Here is a 14970-nt window from a genome sequence, read left to right on the forward strand (position 1 = left end):
TAGGTAGCAGCAGGTCGGGAGTGGTACATCCACACCATTTACATGGTTCGATCACGCGAGAATGCCCACAGGGGCCTTGGAAAGAGAAGTATTGAGGACCATCGCCATGATTTGTCTTTCGGTAACAGTACCTCACTCCATAGCCACTCTCGGAGAGCTATTTCTGATATTCCTGCTCTTGCCCAAGATATCGGTGCTGATAAGAATAGAGGAACAAATATCCAGCATATAGCTCTTGACCGATCTAATAAAAATACACTCAAGCAGAAAGAATGGTCTCCAGCAGGTAAACCTTATGAGAAGCCAGTCCTGCAAATTACAGGAAGTAATGCAGAAGACAAGATAGTTCCCATTATTGGAGGTGCAGCTGGACTGTTGCTTCTTATCTGCACTGTTTTAATCATTGTATTCCTTCTGAAGCGAAAGAGACATTCAACTGATGGAAAAACAAGTTCATTTACCAATCATTCCAATAGCAATGAAACTATGACTACACAGCACAGCAACAGTGATAGCTCCGAAGTCTAACTGCATTGTTGAGATTAGGCTGATTCTTTGAAGATACTACATAATGGAAACCGCGTGGGGTTGGGTGGGTCTGTGCTTGCATAGATATGGAATTAGGCGGCTGCAGTTTTGGTGCTATGTTGTGTGTGATTCCAGCTTTTGGAAGAAAAGTGTAGCAACAATAATCTGTATAAGTGACTTATTTATAACTTCCACCGCCACCAATGCCCAAGGACACAGGATGAACTCCTGGAATACAATGTTAATTGAATTTAGCATTTTCCCCCTAAATGGTGCTTAAAAAAAATCCGGTAGCAGCTATAAGTGTGCCTTATGTATCAACATGAAAGCCTGGTGCTATTCAAAGGGATATTGATTTCCTTTTCATTTAATTTGTATAGTGTTTAGATTTATACCTTTTTTATATGGAAAGGTGGGAGGGTGGTTAAGAGAAAATTTTAACTAGATAGGGTAGAAGCAAAATACCTATAATTAAATCTCAGAGTAGAATTGTATTATCTGTATTGGTGAGAGGAACACTGTATTGGAAAATCACTAAACTTTAAAGAAAGTGTCCCTTCAATGTTTTAATATACAGGTATTGCGACTAGTCTTTCATATGAGATCCTGCAATGTTCTGTATTTATATAATATTAATCTCATTATAAAACTAAATCATTATTAGCTTCTCATTCCAATTGCCTGCAGCTAGTAATATTTTGTTAATGTTATTTCAAACAGTTCTCTCCTAATGGAACTTGGCAAATATTGTAAAATACTGTGCCTGGACATTTCAATTATTTAATTTTTAAAAACAACTGTTATTTGGCTAATCATAGTAAATGTTATCAAATGCAGCCATTTTTTAAAATGGGACATTTAAAAAAAACAGTGGGACAATAACGTCACGTTATTTGAAAAGAAATTCTTGCAAAGGGCTCTTCAATGTTATTTTAGGAAAATCAGGATAGCCAATGGCAAGACACTTTTCTCCACAATGCTGTTACCTGAACTATTGCCATATGCTTTAGGTTTTCAAAGCAGATGGCAGTAACTTTTAGTTTTTCCCTTCATCTTTCTATGAATTAGAATTGTCTACCGTTTCCACAGAGACTGCTGGAATCTGTATAATTCCAGAACAAGTAAAAGTAAGGTTATTGCCTCCATTTCCTGAGGATCTGGTGTGGAATTAATCGGCATAATACTAAATTTGGTTACAGAATTTATGTATCTTTCATGTAGTAAATTTTTCCCCAGACGTCTGGAATGTTTTGGATTCAAATGACTTTTCCTCACAGAAAAACAAAGTATGTTCATAATAGGACTGCCCCAACTTATACAGAAACTACACCAATTTCAAGTGGGATCTATTCATTGTAAATGTGTATGTGAGATCAAAGCTTTAATTAATCAGAGATGCCATGGAAAGTATTTTGATACACTAAGAACTATCCCTGGTTAATTGGACAGCTAGTTTTATTTTTTTTTAACAGCATTTGTGTTGTTAGAAACAAAGCATTTCCTTTTTCTCATGCTTAGGAGGAAATGCCTGTTAATGGTGCTTGGACAGTAATTTGTCTATATGCAAATACAGGTAATTTAAATAAGAGTTATCTTGTTTAACTGATATAATACAGTAAATGTGCATTAGTTAAGACATCTACCTCCTGTTGGCTGGAAAGAAATTCTCAGAATAATAGGACTACTGACCAATCTATAAATTATAATCCCACAACCATTTTAGTACTGCTGAAAAATAATAACTCATAGTGCGTATTAGCCAATCAGGCAAAAATCATTAGAACATAAGTCTCCTGCTGTATAGGATAAGATTATCAATTATGGATCTGCCGGCTGTTGCTGCTGCTGCTTTCTCATTTAGGGCGATGCAAGATTATTTGGAAAAGTGCATTGTACAAACAGCATTGTACATTCATTAAAGCAGACTGACATTTTTAAGGCGTTCAAAGCTAATATGAACAGCCTTAATACCTTTCCAAATGATAATAATACATTTTTATCCACCCATACCACCTAAGTTCAAGTTATTCATATCAGAGGACCACACTGTATTTTCTTCAGTACCCTTTATTTGCCTGAACATAGCAGCTGCCAGTTTCATTTCCTCCTCCTCTTCCTTTCTTTTTTGTTAAACCAAAGTACTTTAATAGAACATTTATGAAGTTTATGAGATTTAGAAAATTCTCAATTTAAAATTGGCAATGGAAGTTTTTTTGGTTTTAGGAAGATTTAAACTCAGTGGATCGCTCTCTTTGCAAAGTTTTACTGTAAATGATGTACACATTGGTACAGCAGTCCAGTTTTTCATTTGGCAATCCGAAGGTGGAAAGCCACCAAAATTCCAGCATTCCTTCATTAGCATCCCTAATGTAGAATAAAATACTTCCTGAACAGCAGATTACTGCAATTTATGATATTGCATTTAAATACAAAATATATCTGTAAGTCATAGCTTTTATCTGTGTATTTAACCTACTTGTTTCAAAGCACAGGTAAAGCTAGGTTATCAAGAACAGAAACAATTACGTTTGAACTGTATTATGCTATATTGTTCATGTTCTATGATTGTAAAGTTACCAAAATACGGTTTCAGGCATTTTATAAAAAATGTGTTTTTCACAGAAGTATTGCTTCTTCCACTTGTTGTCATATTGCAATATACGAGGCACAGAACAGAGAATAGCTTGAATTTAGCTGGTACAAGTGGATAGCCCTTATTTTTGTAGAAAATACAGAACACTTTATTGAACCAGAACAAGTTTTCTTTTATTTTTAAGTCATTAGAAAATATAAAGTTACTATATTAAAATTTATCCTTACATAAGAGCTTTTTGCTCTTTTATTCTGCACATTTCCTACAGTAAAATATATATTACCCAATTACACTTTATTAAAACAATGTAAATTGATAGCTAAGTTTGAAGTTGGTTGTTTCCATAACCTAAGAAAAATAAAAAGCTCAGTCCAGGGGCAGATTGTTTAAATTGTACATGCAGAAGTTTGGTCCAATACCAATGACTGCTGAGTTACCAGTTTTTCAGTGATTGTATATGTGAAGGTTTCACAGAAAGAAATCACACTGTACCTACTATGTGGGTTAAAGAGCACAACTAAGAAAAAGATTCATTCTTGTTTTGCTATGAGAAATTTAGAAATAAAATTTGGAAAGATTTTAACTAAAACGTCATGCTATGCCATGATATGGCTTGTTTCTGGTTATTGTGTAGTAAGCTAATTTGAAACAGTTTTCTTTGGCTTACCAGTTACAATTGCAGTTTAACATGATGTACAAATGGGAATACAGTTTGATTTTGGCTTCTTGCTTATTCCTATTATGACCGAATACAAAAATAATTGAGAAGTACAAAGAAAAAGTAGCCCCAAAAGGAGAAAAAAAATGGGTGAGGATAAGCATAATTGTAATTACATTGTATATCAACAAGACTGACTGTTGCTATAGTGCAAAGTACCAATTCCAATATAATACTTCCAGCAATGCTTCTGTGTCCCATGGAAATATTCCTAGAAAATAAAAATGGTGGGTGGCTGGTTGTTTGATATGTTCTCCTGCCCATTAAAAAAGGCAAAAGTTAAGCTGAAGTGATACAGAGATTTCTTGGGAAACTAATGGAGTGGCATGGATAATTCTATTTAGTTTGCCTAGTGGTAAATGATGATTTTATCACTGGATATGCCTTCCATAGCAGCCCATGACATGTTCTGAAAACTCTATATAAAGTCTGGAAACCTAAGCACAGTGTCTATAAACTACTAGTGGGTAGTGCGATTTAGCGTATTAGTGAAACAAAGAATTGAACAATATATATAAAAAAACGTTAACCACTAGTTGAAGCCTATTTTTTATTTCAAGTGTTAATGGTAAAAAAAAGTTCAGCACAGCTGTTTTATTTAAAAAAGTGAAACTACATTACTGTTCTTCTAGTTCAGCAAGTAAACACATGAACCCAATGTCCTTTAATGACATAATAGTTGAGAATTGTAAAGTACATCTTATGAAGACCCGTAAAATTAAAGAACTAGTTTAAATTTAGTGATTACAAGAATTCAGTATTCACAGCTTTAGTTTCTTTTTCCTTCCTCTTCCATCAGGAGTACCATCCAATTTACGTTTCTGTGTCTGTATCAGAAAAGAGAAAAGTTAAGTCTCAGCTCTGAGAATTTTGTTCATCATGATTAAAGACCACAAAGCTAAAGTGAAATTAAAGACATTTAAAAACTTGTTTTTCATATATAAAATTTCATAGCATAATTTTTTTGCATTTTAAAGGAAATTCATAGTTTTTATAATAATATGGGAAAAGGAACCTAGAAGGAAAATATTACGATGACTATCTTAAGCTCCTGGTAAGCTCCATGTCACTTAGCATGAAGCAATATAAAAATGTGATTAAAAGCTACAACTTTAATAAACAGACTTAATATGTGCTGTTTAAAAGACTACAAGAATTGGGAATTATTGTCATGAGTAAGGATGGCGACCAGGGGGCTCCCATCCAGACTGTTAAGCGCATGCGTAGCACTGAGGAATTGGTCAGCCATTCAAAGAGACACAGATCGGGACCGCCTTAACCTTTGGGGTTTATATGTCTGGGTTTTTCCCACGCTTCTTCAGTTTGTTAGGATTCCTGTTATGTACTAGCAATAAACATTAGAGACCAGTTCCTTGTCTCAGCGTGTTTCCTGGCTGTTAGGACCATTATAGCTAATATGGGTTCATAATCTTTTCCCATACACATTCCTCAAAAATGTGGTCATATCATTTTCTTCAAATCATCTGAAGAAAATGGCCTATGAATCTTCACAGTTAAATAAATTTTACTCTCACCAAAGATGGTTTTGGTCCACGTTTCTTCTTCTCTGCCTTTTCCTTTTCTTCCAATTCCATGTTTTCTCTTTCAATCAGGGTGATTAAGGTATTACATCTTCGTTGTAGTTCCTGAGTCAAGAGCAAAGCAGAAGACTCAATAGTATAATGGCCACTACGTAGACAAAGAATTTCACACAATTATGTTTTCATCTCTCCAGCTATCTCCACTGTATAGATACTTACACATGTAAGAGGAACTTTGGAAAAATAATTCTCCCAGCCTTCCAAACCAGCCATGATTACAAGGCTTCTCTGTCAACAATTTACAACTACTAGATATTTGGAACTACACTCCATCAGGAATCAATACAGTTAACAATGAGACATTATGGTGATTTAGAATTAAACATCTAGAAAGCAAGAGATCATCTACCACTGTTCTAGAGTTGTAGAAAAAAATGAGCTTCCAAAAGAAAGAGAAAGATTACAGCCATATGAATCATTTCTGAAGAAGAACAAGTACAAAGCTCAGATGTTTTGCTAGAAGCAGCACCACATATGGGGGGGGGGGACTTCCCTTGGTGGGATGGAAGCAGGAAGAGAAGAAAAGCAGAAGAAATGTGTAGTCATTATATTACTTCAATAAACAATGACAACATCCCTTCTGGACTACAATTATACGAAGCACAGAATCTCCAGTATCTTTGGATGGAACTATGTCCCTAGATAAGAACAAAGTAGAGTCCTTGGTGCTCTCTGAACTTGCTTGCAGACATTCATTACCCGACTAGGTGACATCACCACTTGCACAGAGCCAGCATGTTCCTTTCGATGTGTATTCCCCATTGTGTGCCTGCTTACTCTCTTGTAATTCCATCCTCTCCAAAGAATGTAAATACAAACATTAACTCCCTTCTTGCTAATTATCCCAGTGCTGGACTGAGTCTTCCAAAGAGTGGGGCAATGGGGAAAAGGAAAGCACCGTCATGGTCATGTGATTTCCCACTTAGCGACCACTTTGCTTAACAGAGCTCCCAGTAACAATTGTGGTGGCTAAATGAGGACTGTTTTTAAAAACATTTTTAAAAAACTATTATGCCGCTCCAATCATACAATTGGATGGAGAAGTTTAGGCACTCCTGGTCAAATTTTGTTTCAGTGATTCCCTAAATCAATAGAAGCTGACACAATCTGTACCTGATGCAAAGTCAAGCATGACCTATTTCTGAAAATGTGAATGCATACTCAATATAATGCTTAATGTTTATAGATTCAAAGTGATAAAACAGTGTATAGGACAGCTGTAAAAGTTTCAGCAGCCTTTCAGGTTGTGCCTTGTAGTACTTCCTTTGAGAAAAGTAACAGCTCTAAAATAGCCAGCTAAGAGTATCTCTGTTCTTGCTTTTGGAATTTTTTCCTGTTTCTTGCAGTATTCTTGGAACTCAGAAACATTCTTGGATTTTCTTGCATACACTACATGTTTCAGATCTCCACAGAGATTTTCAAGTCTGGGACTATGAAGATCAGTCTTACACCTTTTATTTTTGTTTCCTATAACTCAGCCTTTCTCAACCTTTTGACCCTGGAGGAACCCTTGAAATAGTTCTCAGGCCTTGGGGAACCCCTGCTCATTCATAGTCAAATACAGGACACAAGTTACAAAATTATTATATTTATTTCATGTGTAGACCTTAAGAACAGTGTTCTTAAACTAAAAATAAAGAATGAAACTTACCTCTTATGTGAAGTTGCCTGAATTTGAAATAATTTTTTAAATAAATCGTGATCTCCCAGGGAAACCCTAGTGACCTCTCGTGGAACCTTAGTGTTCCAAGGAACCCTGGTTGAGAAACCCTGTTGTAACTACTTTCTTTTCTACATTTCATGGTATGTTGCTTATTACTGGCTTACTAAAATAGCCAACCGCCTTCCATTTCAATTTCATCACTGACTGTGGAACATTTTCTTCTAGGATAAGTTGTTATTAGTTGAATCCATTCTTTCTTCCACTCATACAATATTTCTTGTGCCACTAGCTGCTATATGATTCCAAAGGATAATACAGCCAATCCTGTGCCTAACAGTGATATTTTCAAAAATTGTGTCATCCTTTCTCATACAAATTTATTGTGTATGCTTTGTGGTCAAACAGTTCAATTTCTGTTTCATCAGCCAAAAGCACTTTATTCCAAAAAGTTTTAGGCTCATCCAGGATATTTTTTGGCAGGGGTACTCCTTAGACAATGACTTTTGAAAGAAAAATATCTCCCATGAAGATCATTGTTGTATAAGCAATGTTTATACATAGACCAGTGGACAACTACTCCCATGTCAGCCACTTTTCAGCAAATCACCTATCTGTGGGTTTTGTCATTCATTCATTCACTCACTTACTAACTCATTCATTCATGGCTTATAGGCCATTCCAATCAGTACTCACTGAATGAAATATGCTCCTGATCTCTTAAATTCAGGTAAAAACAGTACAATAATAAAGTAAAAATAACAAAGTACAGGACAGCTGTATTATGCTTATCCACTGGTGAGCATAAATCACATTAATTAAAGCAAACACCAACTATGAGAAGAACAACAACAGAACATCTCCACCCCCCAGTCTTGCTGAGACACAGGGCTCTGTGGCTTTCCTGAATTTTGCAGAGTTTGGGATTCTGATCCCTGGGAAATGCTACTCCACAGAAAAGGGGCAGCGAGTGAAAGGGCAAAGCTTTTGCAGATCTGACAGATATCTTTTTCAAGCAGAGATTTTTCTTGCTTAGCTACATTGCTATATTCACTGTTTTCTTATTTTGAACCTGTAAACAAATTAAACACTAAGTATGCATTCAAGTTTGTAGAAAGACGTGCTGAAATTTGAGATTACGTCAGCTTTAGGGATTCAATGAAACATACAGTGTGACCAGGCATTCATAAACTTTTGCATACTGCTATACAAAAAATAACCATAAGATCACAAAACCATTAAATAATAATAATAGCAGCAAATCCAGCCAGTAAGTCTGTCAAGAGAATCCCTCCAAAAACATAGATCCCAAAGCCGGGCGTAAGTGAATTATTTCATTTCCTTCCTCAATTCTTACAGGGAGGGAGATCAGGGATCAAGGTATTCTGTAAGACTAGAGCAGCCACAGAGAAAGCAGGTTTCCTGCTCCCGGCTTCATGGGAGATAGGAATATGCAGCATATTGACATGGTTCGAACGCATAGGATAGGAAAAACAGACTCTATCTGAATTAGATTTTTCCTAATGTAACCAGGATCATGTAGGACTTTATAAGTAATAACCAGCATTTAGAATCGTACTAGGAAACTTACAGCTAACAAGTGGAGCAATCAAATGTTATTCTGATAAATCAGGTTTCACTTGTCACCACCAATCCACCATTTTTTGGTAAGAACATAAGAAATAATAATGATTATCTATACATAATAAATACAGCTTTATCTACAAAGTGATTTTCTGATTCTTTTTGTTTAAGAAACCATCCGATGGAAACTAGTACTTACCATTGCAGTTCTAGACTTGAGGAACCAGTCAAATCTGAACTGGGGAGAATTGCGAATACACTGTCGCAACTCATCATAAACATTTTCTTTGTCAAATCCAAGCTTATGAAGCATACAGATCAAAAAGCGATCTTCCTCTTCTGTGTAATTTTTCCCTTTGTTAGTACCATATGATATTCTCAGTTGGTGAAAAGGTGCTTTGTATCTGCCAATCTAAGGAAAAGAAACAGATCACTACAGCATATAAAGGAATAATCAGCACAAACTCACTGGAAATTTAACTAGTACGTACATCTAGCAGTAAAAAAAATCCCTCTTGGTTTGTAGAAAAGCAACCTTTCAAAAATTTAGACATTCTTTCCAAATGTGAAGAATGGATTAGGCATTTAAAAGATCACAAAAACTAGTAGTCTCTTTTAGGCTTTATAAATACAATTTGAATGACTAGGAATATCTGATAATTTCGAGTTTCTGAGTAGGGAACTAAAGCCATCTCAAAGGTCAAGACTGCTTCCCCACATCTATACACATTCCTCAGTGGGCAAATGTGAGGTTAATTGAGGTTATGTGAGTGTTAAGTGAAGTTCTGGGGTGCAAAGTCCTTGCTCCTAAGCCAGAAGGCCCCAAGGACTGCACGTAGCCCCTCGGAGACCTCTAGAATCGACATCAAATTATTTTTTTAATGAGAAGTAAGACTAAAATACATAGCTGGATAGTAATAACATTAATTGCAGTAAATTGTAATTATATCTGTCAATAAAATAAAATTTATTTTTGTCCTGGCCTTTTATTTTAGGAATGCCAGCCCTGCCTCCAAAGAAGTTGCACTACCCTTACTCCACACCCTACAATGTCTTTCCATGTGTAATTGGTGTTGCTATTCTTCTTTTTTGGGGGTGGGGGTGGGGGGGTGCAGTGTGTTACGGACAGCAATCATCTCAGCACTTAGAAGTATTTCTAGAGGGATAAAAATAAGCCAGTGAAGAGTAGGACTTGAAAAAAAGGAAGTGCTGAAAAAAGGTTTCCATTCTAGTTTTAGTCAACCAGAAAATATATCAACCTTCCTTTCTGAAATATGGAAAAAAAAACCTTAAGAAAATAGGAAAGACAGTATTAGAAAGATAACCAATAGTATCATCCCTTATTAATAATATAACAGTTACCATTTTTCACATGATACAACTTAAAATGCAATTACCTTTGTGTCAAGTGCTTTTTTAATACTAATCCTCCTCTGAATTCGAGCTTCACCTCTTTCAATTTGTGCCATGATCTTTTCTATATCCTGAAGTTCATTACATCGTTCCCAGAAAACAGCTGAAGAAAGTAATCTATTAGTTTTGTCTCACACATTTGCAAAGTAAATCAACTAATGTTCAGTTTTCTATCTTGATTGCTCTTTACATTTGACATAATTCCTACTCACATCAAGTCACCTATAAGGTGTCAACTGGCTGAAGAGGAGGCCTTTGACTTGGCAGTTTCAAAAGATGACATTTCTGCTGCTTCACCATTTTGTGATAGATTTACTTGTCAGTTTAGGATTTGTTTAAACTTACCCTAACATTCTCCTGTAGAATTTAGCACAGAACATTGCCTCGATAGTCTGCTGGATCACCCTTTGGCAAACCTGAGACGGAAGGCAATGTGCATTCTGGAGAACAGTGGTTTTTTCCTTCTTCCTAAGCATCTCATTCTTTCTGGATGTTTTCTTTATAAGAAACAATGCAATTGTGGCCTGCAGATCCTGTGCTTTATCCTAGGATTCTTTAAGTTTGGCAATGGATTTGTAGCCTTTTCATTTTCATGGGGATCAACAACCCTTTTTCTGAGGTCTGAAGAGATCTCTTTTATTCACTTCCACAAGCCTGTGTCATAAAGCACAGCCTCTGATAGTGACAACTGATTTGTGCGTGTTTTAAAAGGGATGGCCCTTCAAGCACCTGATTGCTATCCCACTGCTGGAACATCTGATCATCTTACCCTATTAAGAGAGCTGTTTGTGCTAGTGCTTTACACTTTTTTTCCCAACAAAGAGGTGAAAATTAGCTCAAAGTTAGCTCAATGTGTTCAGTAAAGAAGATACAGTAGTATTTAACCAAAATATTTTTAACTGTTAACAGGACTTAGATAAAGCTTTACAATATGGTCATAGTGCTGCAGGATTACAGACAATTCTAAAGGATTCACAAACTTTCATCACTTTTATGGTCTTCAAAGGAAAAGCAGATGGAATGTAAGTGAAAAAATATCTATATTTTGGCCTGCTGAACTTGAACGGAGGGGGTGGCGCAGTATGCGCACTCTGTGCACGGTGTTGGGTCCTACTGATTTTGAGATTCAGGATGTCTCTATAAATTCAGTGTGCCTTTATCTTCAAGGGAAGTCTGAAATATCCGCAATCAATAGGACAGAAGGGCATAGAGAATGTACACTCACACTAACCTTAGAAAATGATCAGTACAGTTCTCTCCTTTTTCCAAAAGTTTTCTATGGCTAATGAATACCTTTGGGTTAGTTGTCTAGTTGAATGCTAGCATTTGAAAAAGCAAAATGAGTATCTTTTGCACAGTTGTGTTCCTTACTGTAATCTACACATTCTCTTGATCCACTTTGTGGGGTGATCAGTGTGCACTTAAAAATGCAAAAGATCTATGAGTAATCTATGATGCTTGGCCTGCTAAGCTTAAATTATGTACTTGCACTGTTCATGCTCATTCTGCCAGAAGAAACTCCAATCCTTCTGGAGGTTTTTGGCAGCAAACCAGCACAAGCTGCCAAAAAGAGGGGAAAAAGAAGCAAATCTGCAAATGAACCTTCAAATGTTGCTTTATTGTTTATTGTGGTAACTTGACTACTTTATTGTTTACTGTGTACATTTTAACGTTACATTTATTGTGTTCTATTGTTTGTAATGTTACACATACTACGGACATGAGTCAACTGAAAATGGCAGCATATAGGTTTAAGGATTAAATCAACATTAGGAGGGAAGGAGACAGTCCATGTTCCTGATTGTCTACAAAGCTGGGTTCAGATGGATACAATTTAAATATTTACTTAAAACATTTGTGAAAGAAATATCATTTAAGTTAATGGACTGCAATTCATTTTTTCCCAAAATGTGCTCCTTCCCTGAAGGGGTAATTATTTGAATAGGCTATGTGCAAGGTCTCTGTGCTGTAACTGTTTTTCAAAGAGAGCCAGCCCACTGGTCTCGCCTCACACTTCTTTCAATTAGCAACTTTCGGGGCAAAGGAAAAAGGATGCACTTGAACTTGATTTTAAGGGAAGTAGTACAGGAAGATGAAACGAACACCTCCATAATGGACTTTTAAAAAATATTTCAAATTTTGTTCCCTAATTTTTCTGCAAGATGGTTTGCTGTATATAATAGATAGGGTAGCAGTATACAGCACATACTGCTACCCTATCTATTATAGGGTCCTAAAATGAAAAGAAAGCAAAAGGGACTTTTTTGTGTTACCAGGGTTTTATTTTAAAAAATTGGGCTCTTGTTTTGACAAAGCCCCAACATTTAAAACTGGTTCAAATTATTTTCTGTTTAAACGAAGTCCTTTTAACATATTACAATAGACTGTTTCAGGCAGAGTATTTTGTTTCAGGCTCAGAACAAAATGTATGTTTTTTGTTCTGTGCACATCCTAACTTTTATCCACATTGGTTGTCCTTTTCCAAAATTATGTTAGCTTAAACATCACTTCTGAAATTCAGGATCAAACACATAAGCAATAGTGCATCTATTCCATAATTATAAAACGTTTTTGATAACAGAAATATCCTGTTAGACAAGTTCAATTGTGCATTAATCATTCTTCCAGTGCTTCAAAACTATAGCAATCAGTTTCGTTTACCTACATGTGATTTTTTTTTTTGCAAACAATCACAAAGTACAAGCATACACATCACTTTCAACTATGAAACATTTCCTATTTTTTAGCACCTTCTTTTCTTATTTAGTGCACCAAATTCAGGAGGATCTCCTGAATTTCTTTGTAAAACGTTAGGGTTTGTGTAGGGTGGAGCTGCACAGAACTCTGCTTATGCTGTCTTGAGCACATCTCTATGGATTCAGCCAGTACTTACATCTCAGTAAACATGTATCAGATTGGACTGTGAGTATACCAAACCTTTCTATTGTATGATTTCAAAATTAAAAATGGTGTTACCAGAATATTCAATGACTTCCTCTGGTGTTTTTCCTTCTACTTCCCGAGCTATATTTTCAATGTCATCACGACCCCATTTTTCATTAGCTTTAATGAACTGATTGAAATCTCTTTTATTCCAGTTTGTAAATCCCTTGAAAAAAATAGTAATAAAGTAGTTGTTTAATACTATTGTCCTTCTTTAAAAGACATGGCTCAAGTGGGTTGTTGATGAAGCTGAAGCTTGCAAAATTACAATATCCATATAAGGGTAAACTGGATTTTTTTAAAAATATAAGATTCTTCCAAAAACGTTTAAACATGTTCCATAGGAACTAGGGATAGGGATAAAATTTGGAACTAACAAAGTCTGCAGTTCTTGCCTCCCTACCTCTTAATCTTTTATGACTGAGCAACCATCCTTACGTTAGGTTTTCTAATTCTGGTCATTCCCAAACATAGCCAAGGCTGCTCCAGGAGTGTAAACTTATAAACTTATCTAGAAGAGGTAAACTGTACCTTCTTGGGAAAAAATTGTCCACAAACAATATCTTTCCTTTTTCTGGATTTCAACTCCAGACAAGGAGTTGATAAATCCTCCATAAATAAAGATTTATTTATGGCATTTCTATGCCACTATACTCCAGTAAGCTTTGGAAGAAGCATTGATGTCTATGAATGGTGATACTGGATAAAAATGTTGACAATACCTCGGACTGCAGGAAGAATAAATAATGCAATACTAGATGAACTAAAATCACACTTGTTACTGGAAGCATTAAGTCAATGCTATTCCAACTCATAAAGCGAAGGCAAGGGTCATGGAGAAAACACTGCACTTGGAAAATTTGAAGGCAATTGAAAAAGAGGCCAGCAGAGAACAAGGTGACTATATTGACACAAGTATAAGCTTACAAGATGCAATTATTCACAAAATGATGTCCATCAATTTACAAAGAGTCAGAAGTTGCAGAATGACTTAACAACAAAACTGGATTTCAAATTTGTTATTCCTTTACAATAAAAGCACTTCTTTGCACAATATCTGCTAAGCCTATACCAGAAAAGGAATAAAGTATAGATTATAATTTGTATAGAAGGTGGGGAATACCTGAGTAAGTAGCTTTTCCTTTTCATCTAGCTCTTCTTCATTAAGAGGCTCAGCTTCATCAATTTTAATTTGTTCTTCCTTTTGTGCTTGAGCTGCATTTGGCAAGTCGGGATTACGAGGTACCTAAGGAATTTATATTTCCATAAGTAACTAGTTCATATGCTCTAAAAAAAAACAGTTTTATACATAACACTCTCGTGCCTTTACCCAAAACACATACCGTTATTGTCATATAGGAATCCCTAAAGATATTTCTTAATTTTTAAAATGAAAAACAAAACATGGATGACTGTTACCTTGTATCCAATGGTTTTTCTATAATATAGAATTTCTTTTTCCAACAATTCAAACAAACGTGGTGGAAAGAATTGGAAATCCTGCACATTAGGCTGTTTTGGAGGTCGTGGGGCCTTTAAAAAAAGACACATTGCACTGTAATCATAATCAGGTCTGTAACAGAACCAGGCAGCATTTAATTTCCACATAAAATACAAATACTTCCAAATTATGCCATTAAGCCCCACTGGAAAATGTCTCTCCACTGACAGATACATAGATGTATTCAATTATGTTTCTTATTTGAAGAAAACTCTTTAATCTATAAACATGAGTGGATTAACTTCCACAACCTCCAATTCTGCTTGATTTACCCTTGATTTATTTTTATTTTTTGCTTTTATCACAGAACACAGCAAATAAACAGAAATAAAAATAAACAATATAGTTGTAAATAGAGAGAAAAAAATAAAGCAAAAAATGATGACAATGTGCAGGGCATATATCCACAGACACATATATAAAAATTCT

At 35.5% G+C, this 14970-nt stretch overlaps 2 protein-coding genes across 2 annotated transcripts in view; one reads left to right on the forward strand and one right to left on the reverse strand.

The window, feature by feature from the left end:
* FREM3 (FRAS1 related extracellular matrix 3) overlaps nt 1–924 on the forward strand; it is a 75704-nt gene extending 74780 nt beyond the window's left edge. Inside the window, exon 25 of the mRNA XM_063310723.1 lies at nt 4–924. Within this exon, the coding sequence (XP_063166793.1) occupies nt 4–528 (525 nt within the window). The 3' untranslated portion in view covers nt 529–924. The remainder of the gene's footprint in view (nt 1–3) is intronic.
* Nucleotides 925–4375: 3451 nt separating this feature from the next.
* The window catches only part of SMARCA5 (SWI/SNF related, matrix associated, actin dependent regulator of chromatin, subfamily a, member 5), a 28993-nt gene continuing 18398 nt past the window's right edge, over nt 4376–14970 (reverse strand). The window contains exons 18-24 of the mRNA XM_063309753.1: nt 14460–14573; nt 14164–14286; nt 13074–13206; nt 10082–10200; nt 8884–9096; nt 5375–5485; nt 4376–4666 (exon numbers count right to left, since the gene is read on the reverse strand). Of these exons, the coding sequence (XP_063165823.1) occupies nt 4601–4666; nt 5375–5485; nt 8884–9096; nt 10082–10200; nt 13074–13206; nt 14164–14286; nt 14460–14573 (879 nt within the window). The 3' untranslated portion in view covers nt 4376–4600. The remainder of the gene's footprint in view (nt 4667–5374; nt 5486–8883; nt 9097–10081; nt 10201–13073; nt 13207–14163; nt 14287–14459; nt 14574–14970) is intronic.

The sequence above is a fragment of the Candoia aspera genome, chromosome 8 (genome assembly GCF_035149785.1).
Source record: "Candoia aspera isolate rCanAsp1 chromosome 8, rCanAsp1.hap2, whole genome shotgun sequence".
In the NCBI taxonomy this organism is placed as follows: domain Eukaryota; kingdom Metazoa; phylum Chordata; class Lepidosauria; order Squamata; family Boidae; genus Candoia; species Candoia aspera.